This window comes from Oncorhynchus keta, chromosome 24 (genome assembly GCF_023373465.1).
Source record: "Oncorhynchus keta strain PuntledgeMale-10-30-2019 chromosome 24, Oket_V2, whole genome shotgun sequence".
NCBI lineage: Eukaryota > Metazoa > Chordata > Actinopteri > Salmoniformes > Salmonidae > Oncorhynchus > Oncorhynchus keta.
The window spans coordinates 17,574,364-17,594,523 of record NC_068444.1 but is presented as its reverse complement, the minus strand read 5'-3'; the positions used below and the strand labels follow the sequence as shown (position 1 = coordinate 17,594,523).

Here is a 20,160-nt window from a genome sequence, read left to right as displayed (position 1 = left end):
ATATACCTAGATATACCTAGAATAACAGGCTACTCCTGTTAAAGACCATCCGATATACCTAGAATAACAGGCCACTCCTGTTAAAGACCATCCGATATACCTAGAATAACAGGCTACTCCTGTTAAAGACCATCTGATATACCTAGAATAACAGGCCACTCCTGTTAAAGACCATCTGATATACCTAGAATAACAGGCCACTCCTGTTAAAGACCATCCGATATACCTAGAATAACAGGCCACTCCTGTTAAAGACCATCTGATATACCTACGAATAACAGGCCACTCCTGTTAAAGACCATCTGATATACCTAGAATAACAGGCCACTCCTGTTAAAGACCATCCGATATACCTAGAATAACAGGCTACTCCTGTTAAAGACCATCTGATATACCTAGAATAACAAGCCACTCCTGTTAAAGACCATCCGATATACCTAGAATAACAAGCCACTCCTGTTAAAGACCATCTGATACACCTAGAATAACAGGCCACTCCTGTTAAAGACCATCTGATATACCTAGAATAACAGGCCACTCCTGTTAAAGACCATCTGAGATACCTAGAATAACAGGCTACTCCTGTTAAAGACCATCTGATATACCTAGAATAACAGGCCACTCCTGTTAAAGACCATCCGATATACCTAGAATAACAGGCCACTCCTGTTAAAGACCATCTGATATACCTAGAATAACAGGCTACTCCTGTTAAAGACCATCTGATATACCTAGAATAACAGGCTACTCCTGTTAAAGACCATCTGATATACCTAGAATAACAGGCCACTCCTGTTAAAGACCATCTGATATACCTAGAATAACAGGCTACTCCTGTTAAAGACCATCTGATATACCTAGAATAACAGGCCACTCCTGTTAAAGACCATCTGATATACCTAGAATAACAGGCTACTCCTGTTAAAGACCATCTGATATACCTAGAATAACAGGCCACTCCTGTTAAAGACCATCTGATATACCTAGAATAACAGGCCACTCCTGTTAAAGACCATCCGATATACCTAGAATAACAGGCCACTCCTGTTAAAGACCATCTGATATACCTAGAATAACAAGCCACTCCTGTTAAAGACCATCCAATATACCTAGAATAACAAGCCACTCCTGTTAAAGACCATCCGATATACCTAGAATAACAGGCCACTCCTGTTAAAGACCATCTGATATACCTAGAATAACAGGCCACTCCTGTTAAAGACCATCCGATATACCTAGAATAACAGGCTACTCCTGTTAAAGACCATCCGATATACCTAGAATAACAGGCCACTCCTGTTAAAGACCATCCGATATACCTAGAATAACAGGCTACTCCTGTTAAAGACCATCTGATATACCTAGAATAACAGGCCACTCCTGTTAAAGACCATCTGATATACCTAGAATAACAGGCCACTCCTGTTAAAGACCATCCGATATACCTAGAATAACAGGCCACTCCTGTTAAAGACCATCCGATATACCTAGAATAACAGGCCACTCATGTTAAAGACCATCTGATATACCTAGAATAACAGGCTACTCCTGTTAAAGACCACTCCTGTTAAAGACTCTGATATACCTAGAATAACAGGCCACTCCTGTTAAAGACCATCTGATATACCTAGAATAACAGGCCACTCCTGTTAAAGACCATCTGATATACCTAGAATAACAGGCTACTCCTGTTAAAGACCATCTGATATACCTAGAATAACAGGCCACTCCTGTTAAAGACCATCTGATATACCTAGAATAACAGGCCACTCCTGTTAAAGACCATCCGATATACCTAGAATAACAGGCCACTCTGTTAAAGACCATCTGATATACCTAGAATAACAGGCCACTCCTGTTAAAGACCATCTGATATACCTAAATACAGGCATGTTAAAGACCATCTGATATACCTAGAATAACAGGCCACTCCTGTTAAAGACCATCTGATATACCTAGAATAACAGGCCACTCCTGTTAAAGACCATCTGATATACCTAGAATAACAGGCCACTCCTGTTAAAGACCATCTGATATACCTAGAATAACAGGCCACTCCTGTTAAAGACCATCTGATATACCTAGAATAACAGGCCACTCCTGTTAAAGACCATCTGATATACCTAGAATAACAGGCCACTCCTGTTAAAGACCATCTGATATACCTAGAATAACAGGCCACTCCTGTTAAAGACCATCCGATATACCTAGAATAACAGGCCACTCCTGTTAAAGACCATCTGATATACCTAGAATAACAGGCTACTCCTGTTAAAGACCATCTGATATACCTAGAATAACAGGCCACTCCTGTTAAAGACCATCTGATATACCTAGAATAACAGGCCACTCCTGTTAAAGACCATCTGATATACCTAGAATAACAGGCCACTCCTGTTAAAGACCATCCGATATACCTAGAATAACAGGCCACTCCTGTTAAAGACCATCTGATATACCTAGAATAACAGGCTACTCCTGTTAAAGACCATCTGATATACCTAGAATAACAGGCTACTCCTGTTAAAGACCATCTGATATACCTAGAATAACAGGCCACTCCTGTTAAAGACCATCTGATATACCTAGAATAACAGGCCACTCCTGTTAAAGACCATCTGATATACCTAGAATAACAGGCTACTCCTGTTAAAGACCATCTGATATACCTAGAATAACAGGCCACTCCTGTTAAAGACTCTTCAGACACCTAGAATAACAGGCCACTCCTGTTAAAGACCATCCGATATACCTAGAATAACAGGCCACTCCTGTTAAAGACCATCTGATATACCTAGAATAACAGGCCACTCCTGTTAAAGACCATCTGATATACCTAGAATAACAGGCCACTCCTGTTAAAGACCATCTGATATACCTAGAATAACAGGCCACTCCTGTTAAAGACCATCTGATATACCTAGAATAACAGGCCACTCCTGTTAAAGACCATCTGATATACCTAGAATAACAGGCTACTCCTGTTAAAGACCATCTGATATACCTAGAATAACAGGCCACTCCTGTTAAAGACCATCCGATATACCTAGAATAACAGGCCACTCCTGTTAAAGACCATCTGATATACCTAGAATAACAGGCCACTCCTGTTAAAGACCATCTGATATACCTAGAATAACAGGCCACTCCTGTTAAAGACCATCTGATATACCTAGAATAACAGGCCACTCCTGTTAAAGACCATCTGATATACCTAGAATAACAGGCCACTCCTGTTAAAGACCATCTGATATACCTAGAATAACAGGCTACACCCATCTGATATACCTAGAATAACAGGCCACTCCTGTTAAATACTCTTCAGGACACCTAGAATAACAGGCCACTCCTGTTAAAGACCATCCGATATACCTAGAATAACAGGCCACTCCTGTTAAAGACCATCTGATATACCTAGAATAACAGGCCACTCCTGTTAAAGACCATCTGATATACCTAGAATAACAGGCCACTCCTGTTAAAGACCATCTGATATACCTAGAATAACAGGCCACTCCTGTTAAAGACCATCTGATATACCTAGAATAACAGGCCACTCCTGTTAAAGACCATCTGATATACCTACAATAACAGGCTACTCCTGTTAAAGACCATCTGATATACCTAGAATAACAGGCCACTCCTGTTAAAGACCATCCGATATACCTAGAATAACAGGCCACTCCTGTTAAAGACCATCTGATACACCTAGAATAACAGGCCACTCCTGTTAAAGACCATCTGATATACCTAGAATAACAGGCCACTCCTGTTAAAGACCATCTGATATACCTAGAATAACAGGCTACTCCTGTTAAAGACCATCTGATATACCTAGAATAACAGGCCACTCCTGTTAAAGACCATCTGATATACCTAGAATAACAGGCCACTAAAGACCATCTGATATACCTAGAATAACAGGCTACTCCTGTTAAAGACCATCTGATATACCTAGAATAACAGGCCACTCCTGTTAAAGACCATCTGATATACCTAGAATAACAGGCTACTCCTGTTAAAGACCATCTGATATACCTAGAATAACAGGCCACTCCTGTTAAAGACCATCTGATATACCTAGAATAACAGGCTACTCCTGTTAAAGACCATCTGATATACCTAGAATAACAGGCCACTCCTGTTAAATACTCTTCAGGACACCTAGAATAACAGGCCACTCCTGTTAAAGACCATCCGATATACCTAGAATAACAGGCCACTCCTGTTAAAGACCATCTGATATACCTAGAATAACAGGCCACTCCTGTTAAAGACCATCCGATATACCTAGAATAACAGGCTACTCCTGTTAAAGACCATCCGATATACCTAGAATAACAGGCCACTCCTGTTAAAGACCATCCGATATACCTAGAATAACAGGCTACTCCTGTTAAAGACCATCTGATATACCTAGAATAACAGGCCACTCCTGTTAAAGACCATCCGATATACCTAGAATAACAGGCCACTCCTGTTAAAGACCATCTGATATACCTACGAATAACAGGCCACTCCTGTTAAAGACCATCTGATATACCTAGAATAACAGGCCACTCCTGTTAAAGACCATCTGATATACCTAGAATAACAGGCCACTCCTGTTAAAGACCATCCGATATACCTAGAATAACAGGCTACTCCTGTTAAAGACCATCTGATATACCTAGAATAACAAGCCACTCCTGTTAAAGACCATCCGATATACCTAGAATAACAAGCCACTCCTGTTAAAGACCATCTGATACACCTAGAATAACAGGCCACTCCTGTTAAAGACCATCTGATATACCTAGAATAACAGGCCACTCCTGTTAAAGACCATCTGAGATACCTAGAATAACAGGCTACTCCTGTTAAAGACCATCTGATATACCTAGAATAACAGGCCACTCCTGTTAAAGACCATCCGATATACCTAGAATAACAGGCCACTCCTGTTAAAGACCATCTGATATACCTAGAATAACAGGCCACTCCTGTTAAAGACCATCCGATATACCTAGAATAACAGGCCACTCATGTTAAAGACCATCTGATATACCTAGAATAACAGGCTACTCCTGTTAAAGACCATCTGATATACCTAGAATAACAGGCCACTCCTGTTAAAGACCATCTGATATACCTAGAATAACAGGCCACTCCTGTTAAAGACCATCCGATATACCTAGAATAACAGGCTACTCCTGTTAAAGACCATCTGATATACCTAGAATAACAGGCCACTCCTGTTAAAGACCATCTGATATACCTAGAATAACAGGCCACTCCTGTTAAAGACCATCCGATATACCTAGAATAACAGGCCACTCATGTTAAAGACCATCTGATATACCTAGAATAACAGGCTACTCCTGTTAAAGACCATCTGATATACCTAGAATAACAGGCCACTCCTGTTAAAGACCATCTGATATACCTAGAATAACAGGCCACTCCTGTTAAAGACCATCCGATATACCTAGAATAACAGGCTACTCCTGTTAAAGACCATCTGATATACCTAGAATAACAGGCCACTCCTGTTAAAGACCATCTGATATACCTAGAATAACAGGCCACTCCTGTTAAAGACCATCTGATATACCTACGAATAACAGGCCACTCCTGTTAAAGACCATCTGATATACCTAGAATGACAGGCCACTCCTGTTAAAGACCATCCGATATACCTAGAATAACAGGCCACTCCTGTTAAAGACCATCTGATATACCTAGAATAACAGGCCACTCCTGTTAAAGACCATCCGATATACCTAGAATAACAGGCTACTCCTGTTAAAGACCATCTGATATACCTAGAATAACAAGCCACTCCTGTTAAAGACCATCCGATATACCTAGAATAACAAGCCACTCCTGTTAAAGACCATCTGATACACCTAGAATAACAGGCCACTCCTGTTAAAGACCATCTGATATACCTAGAATAACAGGCCACTCCTGTTAAAGACCATCTGATATACCTAGAATAACAGGCTACTCCTGTTAAAGACCATCTGATATACCTAGAATAACAGGCCACTCCTGTTAAAGACCATCCGATATACCTAGAATAACAGGCCACTCCTGTTAAAGACCATCTGATATACCTAGAATAACAGGCTACTCCTGTTAAAGACCATCTGATATACCTAGAATAACAGGCTACTCCTGTTAAAGACCATCTGATATACCTAGAATAACAGGCCACTCCTGTTAAAGACCATCTGATATACCTAGAATAACAGGCCACTCCTGTTAAAGACCATCCGATATACCTAGAATAACAGGCCACTCCTGTTAAAGACCATCTGATATACCTAGAATAACAGGCTACTCCTGTTAAAGACCATCTGATATACCTAGAATAACAGGCTACTCCTGTTAAAGACCATCTGATATACCTAGAATAACAGGCCACTCCTGTTAAAGACCATCTGATATACCTAGAATAACAGGCCACTCCTGTTAAAGACCATCTGATATACCTAGAATAACAGGCTACTCCTGTTAAAGACCATCTGATATACCTAGAATAACAGGCCACTCCTGTTAAATACTCTTCAGGACACCTAGAATAACAGGCCACTCCTGTTAAAGACCATCCGATATACCTAGAATAACAGGCCACTCCTGTTAAAGACCATCTGATATACCTAGAATAACAGGCCACTCCTGTTAAAGACCATCTGATATACCTAGAATAACAGGCCACTCCTGTTAAAGACCATCTGATATACCTAGAATAACAGGCCACTCCTGTTAAAGACCATCTGATATACCTAGAATAACAGGCCACTCCTGTTAAAGACCATCTGATATACCTAGAATAACAGGCTACTCCTGTTAAAGACCATCTGATATACCTACAATAACAGGCTACTCCTGTTAAAGACCATCTGATATACCTAGAATAACAGGCCACTCCTGTTAAAGACCATCCGATATACCTAGAATAACAGGCCACTCCTGTTAAAGACCATCTGATACACCTAGAATAACAGGCCACTCCTGTTAAAGACCATCTGATATACCTAGAATAACAGGCCACTCCTGTTAAAGACCATCTGATATACCTAGAATAACAGGCTACTCCTGTTAAAGACCATCTGATATACCTAGAATAACAGGCCACTCCTGTTAAAGACCATCTGATATACCTAGAATAACAGGCTACTCCTGTTAAAGACCATCTGATATACCTAGAATAACAGGCCACTCCTGTTAAAGACCATCTGATATACCTAGAATAACAGGCTACTCCTGTTAAAGACCATCTGATATACCTAGAATAACAGGCCACTCCTGTTAAATACTCTTCAGGACACCTAGAATAACAGGCCACTCCTGTTAAAGACCATCCGATATACCTAGAATAACAGGCCACTCCTGTTAAAGACCATCTGATATACCTAGAATAACAAGCCACTTCTGTTAAAGACCATCCAATATACCTAGAATAACAAGCCACTCCTGATAAAGACCATCCGATATACCTAGAATAACAGGCCACTCCTGTTAAAGACCATCTGATATACCTAGAATAACAGGCCACTCCTGTTAAAGACCATCCGATATACCTAGAATAACAGGCTACTCCTGTTAAAGACCATCCGATATACCTAGAATAACAGGCCACTCCTGTTAAAGACCATCCGATATACCTAGAATAACAGGCTACTCCTGTTAAAGACCATCTGATATACCTAGAATAACAGGCCACTCCTGTTAAAGACCATCTGATATACCTAGAATAACAGGCTACTCCTGTTAAAGACCATCTGATATACCTAGAATAACAGGCTACTCCTGTTAAAGACCATCTGATATACCTAGAATAACAGGCTACTCCTGTTAAAGACCATCTGATATACCTAGAATAACAGGCTACTCCTGTTAAAGACCATCTGATATACCTAGAATAACAGGCTACTCCTGTTAAAGACCATCTGATATACCTAGAATAACAGGCCACTCCTGTTAAAGACCATCTGATATACCTAGAATAACAGGCTACTCCTGTTAAAGACCATCTGATATACCTAGAATAACAGGCCACTCCTGTTAAAGACCATCTGATATACCTAGAATAACAGGCCACTCCTGTTAAAGACCATCCGATATACCTAGAATAACAGGCTACTCCTGTTAAAGACCATCTGATATACCTAGAATAACAGGCCACTCCTGTTAAAGACCATCTGATATACCTAGAATAACAGGCTACTCCTGTTAAAGACCATCTGATATACCTAGAATAACAGGCCACTCCTGTTAAAGACCATCTGATATACCTAGAATAACAGGCCACTCCTGTTAAAGACCATCTGATATACCTAGAATAACAGGCCACTCCTGTTAAAGACCATCTGATATACCTAGAATAACAGGCTACTCCTGTTAAAGACCATCTGATATACCTAGAATAACAGGCCACTCCTGTTAAAGACCATCTGATATACCTAGAATAACAGGCTACTCCTGTTAAAGACCATCTGATATACCTAGAATAACAGGCCACTCCTGTTAAAGACCATCTGATATACCTAGAATAACAGGCCACTCCTGTTAAAGACCATCCGATATACCTAGAATAACAGGCTACTCCTGTTAAAGACCATCTGATATACCTAGAATAACAAGCCACTCCTGTTAAAGACCATCCGATATACCTAGAATAACAAGCCACTCCTGTTAAAGACCATCTGATACACCTAGAATAACAGGCCACTCCTGTTAAAGACCATCTGATATACCTAGAATAACAGGCCACTCCTGTTAAAGACCATCTGAGATACCTAGAATAACAGGCTACTCCTGTTAAAGACCATCTGATATACCTAGAATAACAGGCCACTCCTGTTAAAGACCATCCGATATACCTAGAATAACAGGCCACTCCTGTTAAAGACCATCTGATATACCTAGAATAACAGGCTACTCCTGTTAAAGACCATCTGATATACCTAGAATAACAGGCTACTCCTGTTAAAGACCATCTGATATACCTAGAATAACAGGCCACTCCTGTTAAAGACCATCTGATATACCTAGAATAACAGGCTACTCCTGTTAAAGACCATCTGATATACCTAGAATAACAGGCCACTCCTGTTAAAGACCATCTGATATACCTAGAATAACAGGCTACTCCTGTTAAAGACCATCTGATATACCTAGAATAACAGGCCACTCCTGTTAAAGACCATCTGATATACCTAGAATAACAGGCCACTCCTGTTAAAGACCATCCGATATACCTAGAATAACAGGCCACTCCTGTTAAAGACCATCTGATATACCTAGAATAACAAGCTACTCCTGTTAAAGACCATCCAATATACCTAGAATAACAAGCCACTCCTGATAAAGACCATCCGATATACCTAGAATAACAGGCCACTCCTGTTAAAGACCATCTGATATACCTAGAATAACAGGCCACTCCTGTTAAAGACCATCCGATATACCTGGAATAACAGGCTACTCCTGTTAAAGACCATCCGATATACCTAGAATAACAGGCCACTCCTGTTAAAGACCATCCGATATACCTAGAATAACAGGCTACTCCTGTTAAAGACCATCTGATATACCTAGAATAACAGGCCACTCCTGTTAAAGACCATCTGATATACCTAGAATAACAGGCCACTCCTGTTAAAGACCATCCGATATACCTAGAATAACAGGCTACTCCTGTTAAAGACCATCTGATATACCTAGAATAACAGGCCACTCCTGTTAAAGACCATCCGATATACCTAGAATAACAGGCTACTCCTGTTAAAGACCATCTGATATACCTAGAATAACAGGCTACTCCTGTTAAAGACCATCTGATATACCTAGAATAACAGGCTACTCCTGTTAAAGACCATCTGATATACCTAGAATAACAGGCCACTCCTGTTAAAGACCATCTGATATACCTAGAATAACAGGCCACTCCTGTTAAAGACCATCTGATATACCTAGAATAACAGGCCACTCCTGTTAAAGACCATCCGATATACCTAGAATAACAGGCTACTCCTGTTAAAGACCATCTGATATACCTAGAATAACAGGCCACTCCTGTTAAAGACCATCTGATATACCTACGAATAACAGGCCACTCCTGTTAAAGACCATCTGATATACCTAGAATAACAGGCTACTCCTGTTAAAGACCATCTGATATACCTAGAATAACAGGCCACTCCTGTTAAATACTCTTCAGGACACCTAGAAAGCAGGCCACTCCTGTTAAAGACCATCCGATATACCTAGAATAACAGGCCACTCCTGTTAAAGACCATCTGATATACCTAGAATAACAGGCCACTCCTGTTAAAGACCATCTGATATACCTAGAATAACAGGCCACTCCTGTTAAAGACCATCTGATATACCTAGAATAACAAGCCACTCCTGTTAAAGACCATCCAATATACCTAGAATAACAGGCCACTCCTGTTAAAGACCATCCGATATACCTAGAATAACAGGCCACTCCTGTTAAAGACCATCTGATATACCTAGAATAACAGGCTACTCCTGTTAAAGACCATCTGATATACCTAGAATAACAGGCTACTCCTGTTAAAGACCATCTGACATACCTAGACTAACAGGCCACTCCTGTTAAATACTCTTCAGGACACCTAGAAAGCAGGCCACTCCTGTTAAAGACCATCCGATATACCTAGAATAACAGGCCACTCCTGTTAAAGACCATCTGATATACCTAGAATAACAGGCCACTCCTGTTAAAGACCATCTGATATACCTAGAATAACAGGCCACTCCTGTTAAAGACCATCTGATATACCTAGAATAACAGGCCACTGAAAGACCATATACCTAGAATAACAAGCCACTCCTGTTAAAGACCATCTGATATACCTAGAATAACAAGCCACTCCTGTTAAAGACCATCTGATATACCTAGAATAACAGGCTACTCCTGTTAAAGACCATCTGATATACCTACAATAACAGGCTACTCCTGTTAAAGACCATCTGATATACCTAGAATAACAGGCCACTCCTGTTAAAGACCATCCAATATACCTAGAATAACAAGCCACTCCTGATAAAGACCATCCGATATACCTAGAATAACAGGCCACTCCTGTTAAAGACCATCTGATATACCTAGAATAACAGGCCACTCCTGTTAAAGACCATCCGATATACCTAGAATAACAGGCCACTCATGTTAAAGACCATCCGATATACCTAGAATAACAGGCCACTCCTGTTAAAGACCATCTGATATACCTAGAATAACAGGCCACTCCTGTTAAAGACTCTTCAGGACACCTAGAATAACAGGCCACTCCTGTTAAAGACCATCTGATATACCTAGAATAACAGGCCACTCCTGTTAAAGACCATCCGATATACCTAGAATAACAGGCCACTCATGTTAAAGACCATCCGATATACCTAGAATAACAGGCCACTCCTGTTAAAGACCATCTGATATACCTAGAATAACAGGCTACTCCTGTTAAAGACCATCTGATATACCTAGAATAACAGGCCACTCCTGTTAAAGACCATCCAATATACCTAGAATAACAAGCCACTCCTGATAAAGACCATCCGATATACCTAGAATAACAGGCCACTCCTGTTAAAGACCATCTGATATACCTAGAATAACAGGCCACTCCTGTTAAAGACCATCCGATATACCTAGAATAACAGGCCACTCATGTTAAAGACCATCCGATATACCTAGAATAACAGGCTACTCCTGTTAAAGACCATCTGATATACCTAGAATAACAGGCCACTCCTGTTAAAGACCAGCTGATATACCTAGAATAACAGGCTACTCCTGTTAAAGACCATCTGATATACCTAGAATAACAGGCCACTCCTGTTAAAGACTCTTCAGGACACCTAGAATAACAGGCCACTCCTGTTAAAGACTCTTCAGGACACCTAGAATAACAGGCTACTCCTGTTAAAGACTCTTCAGGACACCTAGAATAACAGGCTACTCCTGTTAAAGACCATCTGATATACCTAGAATAACAGGCTACTCCTGTTGAAGACTCTTCAAGACACCTAGAATAACAGGCTACTCCTGTTAAAGACTCTTCAAGACACCTAGAATAACAGGCCACTCCTGTTCACATGTCCAGCTGCATGTTATGATAGGACATCTAGTTTGATAAAATATGATTTGAAATCTCCAACCTCACTAGATAAGCAGACAGCTTTAGACTGTATTCTGGTTTAGAGTGTGATTGGTCTAGACAGGATAAGGATAAATCCTGCTTTAAATGTTAATGCTGTGTGTGCATGTGCGTGTGTATGTGTATGTGTATGTGTATGTGTGTGTGTGTGTGTGTGTGTGTGTGTGTGTGTGTGTGTGTGTGTGTGTGTGTGTGTGTGTGTGTGTGTGTGTGTGTGTGTGTGTGTGTGTGTGTGTGTGTGTGATATATAATTGTATACTCAATGACTTGCCGTAATATTAATGTTTTAAGTTTCCATATATTTCATTTAAGAATGTTCTGTTTCAAAGATGTGGGCATCCATTTATGGACAGATAGAGCTGTATAATTGACATTCTTAGTATAGCTGTTATTCCAGACCACAGATTCCTGCGGTAGTCATGTTCTATGTGTGTGTGTGTTTCCAGTGTGTGTCACAGCCTTGTGGTCTCAGGGTGTTTTGCCAAGTGGCTTTAATTCCCTCTATCATCATGTCTGGATCACCAGATCCCAGGGTATTATAGAACACACAGTCTATGTGTGCGTGTGTGTGTGTGCAGGTGCGTGTGTGTGAACGCATGCCTACGTACCTGCCTGCCTGCCTACATGCCTGCGGGCCTACATGCCTACGTACCTGCCTGCCTACGTGCCTGCGGGCCTACGTGCCTACCTGCCTGTGTACCTGCGGCCCTACGTGCCTGCGGGCCTACGTGCCTACATGCCTGCGGGCCTACATGCCTACGTACCTGCCTGCCTACGTGCCTACGTACCTGCCTGCCTACGTGCCTACGTACCTGCCTGCCTACGTGCCTGCGGGCCTACGTGCCTACATGCCTGCCTGCCTACATGCCTACGTGCCTACATGCCTGCCTGCCTGCTTGCCTATGTGCCTACGTGCCTACATGCCTGCCTGCCTACGTGCCTACGTGCCTGCGAGCCTACGTGCCTGCCTGCCTACGTGCCTACATGCCTGCCTGCCTACGTGCCTACGTGCCTACATGCCTGCCTGCCTACGTGCCTACGTGCCTACATGCCTGCCTGCCTACCTGCCTACGTGCCTACATGCCTGCCTGCCTACGTGCCTACGTGCCTGCGAGCCTACGTGCCTGCCTGCCTACATGCCTGCCTGCCTACGTGCCTACGTGCCTACATGCCTGCCTGCCTACGTGCCTACATGCCTGCCTGCCTACGTGCCTACGTGCCTACATGCCTGCCTGCCTACGTGCCTACGTGCCTGCCTGCCTACGTGCCTGCCTGCCTATGTGCCTGCCTGCCTATGTGCCTGCGTGCCTGCCTACGTGCCTGCCTGCCTACATGCCTGCCTGCCTACGTGCCTGCGGGCCTACGTGCCTACATGCCTGCCTGCCTACGTGCCTACGTGCCTACGTGCCTACATGCCTGCCTGCCTGCTTGCCTATGTGCCTACGTGCCTACATGCCTGCCTACGTGCCTACATGCCTGCCTGCCTACGTGCCTACATGCCTGCCTGCCTACGTGCCTGCGGGCCTACGTGCCTACATGCCTGCCTGCCTACGTGCCTACGTGCCTGCGAGCCTACGTGCCTGCCTGCCTACGTGCCTGCCTGCCTACGTGCCTGCCTGCCTATGTGCCTGCGTGCCTGCCTGCCTACGTGCCTGCCTGCCTACGTGCCTACGTGCCTGCGAGCCTACGTGCCTGCCTGCCTACGTGCCTGCCTGCCTATGTGCCTGCCTGCCTATGTGCCTGCGTGCCTGCCTGCCTACGTGCCTGCCTGCCTATGTGCCTGCCTGCCTATGTGCCCACGTGCCTGCCTGCCTACGTGCCTGCCTGCCTACGTGCCTGCCTGCCTACGTGCCTGCCTGCCTACGTGCCTGCCTGCCTACCCACTTAAATTACACAAGGAATATCGCAAAAACATGACCAATGGCTCATTCGAGAGAAGACATCTTTCTGAGTTATGACATCGGCCAGTATTAGAATCTGACATGTATGATTGACATTTTCACAATCTAAAAGTCGTATTTCTATTAACTTCCAGTGTAGTGAGAGCGACTTTATCACATTGCTGCATCATACCAGCCACATGTCTGCCTGCTTGAACGGCAATAACTTAGATACACTAAAAACATGAAATGACCCAGGGAATCCATAGAACATCACTCAGAGATGCACAAAAACAAAAACATGAAATGACCCAGGGAATCCATAGAACATCACTCAGAGATGCACAAAAACAATAACATGAAATGACCCAGGGAATCCATAGAACATCACTCAGAGATGCACAAAAACAATAACATTCAATGACCCAGGGAATCCATAGAACATCACTCAGAGATGCACAAAAACAACAAACAACCTCCCTCCCTCCCTCCATCCCTCCCTACCTCTCTATCCTTACATACCTCCTTTTCCAATCAACCAACAAAGAAAAACAATCTTCATAGGTAGCCCTGACATGGAGAATCAATGTCTGTCACCCCATTCATCAGGTGTCTGTCTCTGTCACCCCATTCATCAGGTGTCTGTCTCTGCCACCCCATTCATCAGGTGTCTGTCTCTGCCACCCCATTCATCAGGTGTCTGTCTCTGCCACCCCATTCATCAGGTGTCTGTCTCTGTCACCCCATTCATCAGGTGTCTGTCTCTGCCACCCCATTCATCAGGTGTCTGTCTCTGCCACCCCATTCATCAGGTGTCTGTCTCTGTCACCCCACTCATCAGGTGTCTGTCTCTGCCACCCCATTCATCAGGTGTCTGTCTCTGTCACCCCATTCATCAGGTGTCTGTCTCTGCCACCCCATTCATCAGGTGTCTGTCTCTGCCACCCCATTCATCAGGTGCCTGTCTCTGTCACCCCATTCATCAGGTGTCTGTCTCTGCCACCCCATTCATCAGGTGTCTGTCTCTGTGTATAAATATAATCAATAGTTGTACTTGTACTCATGAGGCTATGGGCCTGATTTTCATTGAGGTTGAAGACATAATGCCTTCAGCGATTCAGACAGAGTGACATGCACACAGCGGAGACTACCCTACTGGCTACATAACAAGTGCACCTGCTCTAGGAGACGGGAGTACTCATGTAGCCAACAGGAAACACCTGAGACATTTTCACAAACAACTTGTATTGCTCACAGTGTTTATACACTGCTCAAAAAAATAAAGGGAACACTAAAATAACACATATTAGATCTGAATGAATGAAATATTCTAATTAAATACTTTTTTCTTTACATAGTTGAATGTGCTGACAACAAAATCACACACAAATTATCAATGGAAATCAAATGTATCAACCCATGGAGGTCTGGATTTGGAGTCACACTCAAAATTAAAGTGGAAAACCACACTACAGGCTGATCCAACTTTGATGTAATGTCCTTAAAACAAGTCCAAATGAGGCTCAGTAGAGTGTGTGGCCTCCACATGCCTGTATGACCTCTCTACAACGCCTGGGCATGCTCCTGATGAGGTGGCGGATGGTCTCCTGAGGGATCTCCTCCCAGACCTGGACTAAAGCATCCACCAACTCCTGGACAGTCTGTGGTGCAACGTGGTGTTGGTGGATGGAGCGAGACATGGTGTCCCAGATGTGATAAATTGGATTCAGGTCTGGGGAACGGGCGGGCCAGTCCATAGCATCAATGCCTTCCTCTTGCAGGAACTGCTGACACACTCCAGCCACATGAGGTCAAGCATAGTCTTGCATTAGGAGGAACCCAGGGCCAACCGCACCAGCATATGGTCTCACAGGGGGTCTGAGGATCTCATCTCGGTACCTAATGGCAGTCAGGCTACTTCTGGCGAGCACATGGAGGGCTGTGCGGCCCCCCAAGAAATGCCACCCCACACCACGACTGACCCACCTCCAAACTGGTCATGCTGGAGGATGTTGCAGGCAGCAGAACGTTCTCCACTGCGTCTCCAGACTCTGTCACGTCTGTCACATGCTTAGTGTGAACCTGCTTTCATCTGTGAAGAGCACAGGGCGCCAGTGGCAAATTTGCCAATCTTGGTGTTCTCTGGCAAATGCCAAACGTCCTGAAAGGTGTTGGGCTGTAAGCACAACCCCCACCTGTGGACGTCGGGCCCTCATACATTTACATTTACATTTAAGTCATTTAGCAGACGCTCTTATCCAGAGCGACTTACAACCACCCTCATGGAGTCTGTTTCTGACCGTTTGAGCAGACTCATGCACATTTGTGGCCTGCTGGAGGTCATTTTGCAGGGCTCTGGCAGTGCTCCTCCTGCCCCTCCTTGCACAAAGGCGGAGGTAGCGGTCCTGCTGCTGGGTTGTTGCCCTCCTACGGCCTCCTCCACATCTCCTGATGTACTGGCCTGTCTCCTGGTAGCGCCTCCATGCTCTGGACACTACGCTGCCAGACACAGCAAACCTTCTTGCCACAGCTTGCATTGATGTGCGATCCTGGATGAGCTGCACTACCTGAGCCACTTGTGTGGGTTGTAGACTCAGTCTCATGCTACCACTAGAGTGAAAGCACCGCCAGCATTCAAAAGTGACCAAAACATCAGCCAGGAAGCATAGGAACTGAGAAGTGGTCTTTGGTCACCACCTGCAGAACCACTCCTTTATTGGGGGGTGTCTTGCTAATTGCCTATAATTTCCACCTGTTTTCTACTGCATTTGCACAACAGCATGTGAAATTTATTGTCAATCAGTGTTGCTTCCTAAGTGGACAGTTTGATTTCACAGAAGTGTGATTGACTTGGAGTTACATTGTGTTGTTTAAGTGTTCCCTTTATTTTTTGGAGCAGTGTATTTGTTTTACCAAAACCTATCATTATGTGATGTCCTTAAAAGGCAGAAAACTATTTACGCATGTTTAAAATAAACCATATGTGTCATTTACATGACGCATCGGCAGTAAAATGTAGAACTCTGTTCCATGTGAAAGAATGGGAATGGTATGGTTTGTTTTTGGTAAGAAATTGACAGTACTTTTACAGTTGCCAACAATCAGCCCCCTACTAAGTCAGCCCCCTACTAAGAGAAATGGAAAGAGTAAAAGACAGACAGTATACCACTTATTGTAATGTTTTGGTCTAACCTAACCGATCACATCCTGAGAACCACACACCTACAGACCCACAGTCCTAACAGGCCTACCAGGAACAGACTAACTAACTACATACCCACAGTCCTAACAGGCCTACCAGGAACAGACTAACTAACTACATACCCACAGTCCTAACAGGCCTACCAGGAACAGACTAACTAACTACATACCCACAGTCCTAACAGGCCTACCAGGAACAGACTAACTAACTACAGACCCACAGTCTTAACAGGCCTACCAGGAACAGACTAACTAACTACATACCCACAGTCCTAACAGGCCTACCAGGAACAGACTAACTAACTACAGACCCACAGTCCTAACAGGCCTACCAGGAACAGACTAACTAACTACATACCTACAGTCCTAACAGGCCTACCAGGAACAACTAACTATAAAAACATGTTTACTATTGTAAGATGATAAACTAATGACATCTCCATCAGGGAACATTGTTAGTAGAGCTACCTATCTTTCACCTTCCAGTGCTGCTGGCTCAAGCAGAGATCTTATTGGCTACTTAGATCTAGGGACAGGGACACTAGAAGGACATTACCAGAGAGAGAGACATCATTTTGGTGGAGTTTATGGGTCATTAAGGGACGTCGGGGAAAGATAGACAACTCGTCTCATCGAACCCTAAAGAGTCTGGGCTGTTTATAAATACCCACTCAGCAAGGGTCAGTGTGCACGCACGCACGCACGCACAAACGCACACACACACACACACACACACACACACACACACACACACACACACACACACACACACACACACACACACACACACACACACACACACACACACACACACACACACACACACACACACACACACACACACACACAGTCACGGCTGCGAAGCACACACTGTTGGCTCCGAAGCCAATTCAAGCTGTGGATATCCCTGGATTCCACTGAAATATATCACCTTACACTGGGGCTTATGCGCAAAAGGAGGGATGTGTTTAGGTCAGCTAACTGGCAACATACAAGACAGCATGGTGCTTACATCTCTGCCATGGTGTCAGGAAGGCTGGCTGGTATAGCTGTGAGGCCTTTCCCTCTGCAGTCCACTATGTTGTTACTGCAGGTACACATGGCAGGGCACGTACCTCCCCCTAGGCTGCAAGGCTGCAAGCCGGAGCTCTCTGAGTGACCTGGAGAGAGTGGGAGAGGAGAGAGAGGGATGGGAAGAGAGAGGGAGGAAGGGAGGTTAAAGTCCTATTAAGAGAAAGACAGGGTGTTGTCCAGGGTCACACCAAGGTTCTTTGCACTTTGGGAAGGTCAGCGGTAATGTTGTCAACAGTGAGGGAGAGGTCTTGGAGCGGGCGCCCCCGGCATATTCCTCTGAATGTTTTGACAGACACGTAGAGGAACATTAACATGTGATATGTAGTCTGTCAGATGGTGTATCAGCGTCGATCTCCCAATTCTCAGCTGGATTTGAACTCATCAAAAGTTGGTTGTATTTCATGACATATATAGTGGAATCGCATGTCTGAATGTTGTGTGAGTTTTTCATTCGAGACACAATGACATGCATGTTAACGTCGTTTCAATCATCTCCGTTGATCTTCTCCTGTTTCTGTACATCTCTGTTCTCATCATTGTCTAAGTCTAAGTGGAATTCTGTGTATTTTGCTAATTCAGCTCCTCCACCTCCGCCATCTCTCCTGTCTACCCCTCGTCTCCTCTCCCCCCCTTGTCTCCTCTCTCCCCCTCGTCTCCTCTCTCCCCCTCGTCTCCTCTCTCCTCCTCCTCTCCCCCTCGTCTCCTCTCTCCCCCTTGTCTCCTCTCCCCCCCTTGTCTCCTCTCTCCCCTCGTCTCCTCTCTCCCCCTCGTCTCCTCTCTCCTCCTCCTCTCCCCCTCGTCTCCTCTCCCCCCTTGTCTCCTCTCTCCCCCTCGTCTCCTCTCTCCCCTCGTCTCCTCTCTCCTCCTCCTCTCCCCCTCGTCTCCCTCTCTCCCCTCGTCTCCTCTCTCCCCCTCGTCTCCTCTCTCCCCCTCGTCTCCTCTCTCCTCCTCCTCTCCCCCTCGTCTCCTCTCTCCCCCTCGTCTCCTTTCTCCCCCTCGTCTCCTCTCTCCTCCTCCTCTCCCCCTTGTCTCCTCTCTCCCCCTCGTCTCCTCTCCCCCCCTTGTCTCCTCTCTCCCCCTCGTCTCCTCTCTCTCTCCTCCTCTCCCCCTCGTCTCCTCTCTCCCCCTCGTCTCCTCTCTCCTCCTCCTCTCCCCCTCGTCTCCTCGTCTCCTCTCTCCCCCTCGTCTCCTCTCTCCCCCTTGTCTCCTCTCTCCCCCTCGTCTCCTCTCTCCCCCTCGTCTCCTCTCTCCTCCTCCTCTCCCCCTCGTCTCCTCTCCCCCCCTTGTCTCCTCTCTCCCCCTCGTCTCCTCTCTCCCCCTCGTCTCCTCTCTCCTCCTCCTCTCCCCCTCGTCTCCTCTCCCCCTTGTCTCCTCTCTCCCCCTCGTCTCCTCTCTCCCCCTCGTCTCCCCTCTCCTCCTCCTCTCCCCCTCGTCTCCTCTCTCCCCCTCGTCTCCTCTCTCCCCCTCGTCTCCTCTCTCCTCCTCTCTCCCCCTCGTCTCCTCTCTCCCCCCTCGTCTCCTCTCTCCTCCTCCTCTCCCCCTCGTCTCCTCTCTCCCCCTCGTCTCCTCTCTCCCCCTCGTCTCCTCTCTCCCCCTCGTCTCCTCTCTCCCCATCGTCTCCTCTCTCCTCCTCCTCTCCCCCTCGTATCCTCTCCCCCTTGTCTCCTCTCTCCCCCTCGTCTCCTCTCTCCCCCTCGTCTCCTCTCTCCCCCTCGTCTCCTCTTTCCCCCTCGTCTCCTCTCTCCCCCTCCTCTCCTCTCTCCCCCTCGTCTCCTCTCTCCCCCTCGTCTCCTCTCTCCCCCTCGTCTCCTCTCTCCCCCTCG

The 20,160-nt window shown here is 45.1% G+C and overlaps 1 protein-coding gene across 1 annotated transcript in view; it reads right to left on the bottom strand.

Annotated features, from left to right (window-relative positions):
- The window catches only part of LOC118374671 (slit homolog 1 protein-like), a 245,793-nt gene that overhangs the window by 65,338 nt on the left and 160,295 nt on the right, over positions 1–20,160 (bottom strand). The window contains 1 exon segment of the mRNA XM_052477899.1: positions 18,276–18,423. Coding sequence (XP_052333859.1) covers positions 18,276–18,423 — 148 coding nt within the window.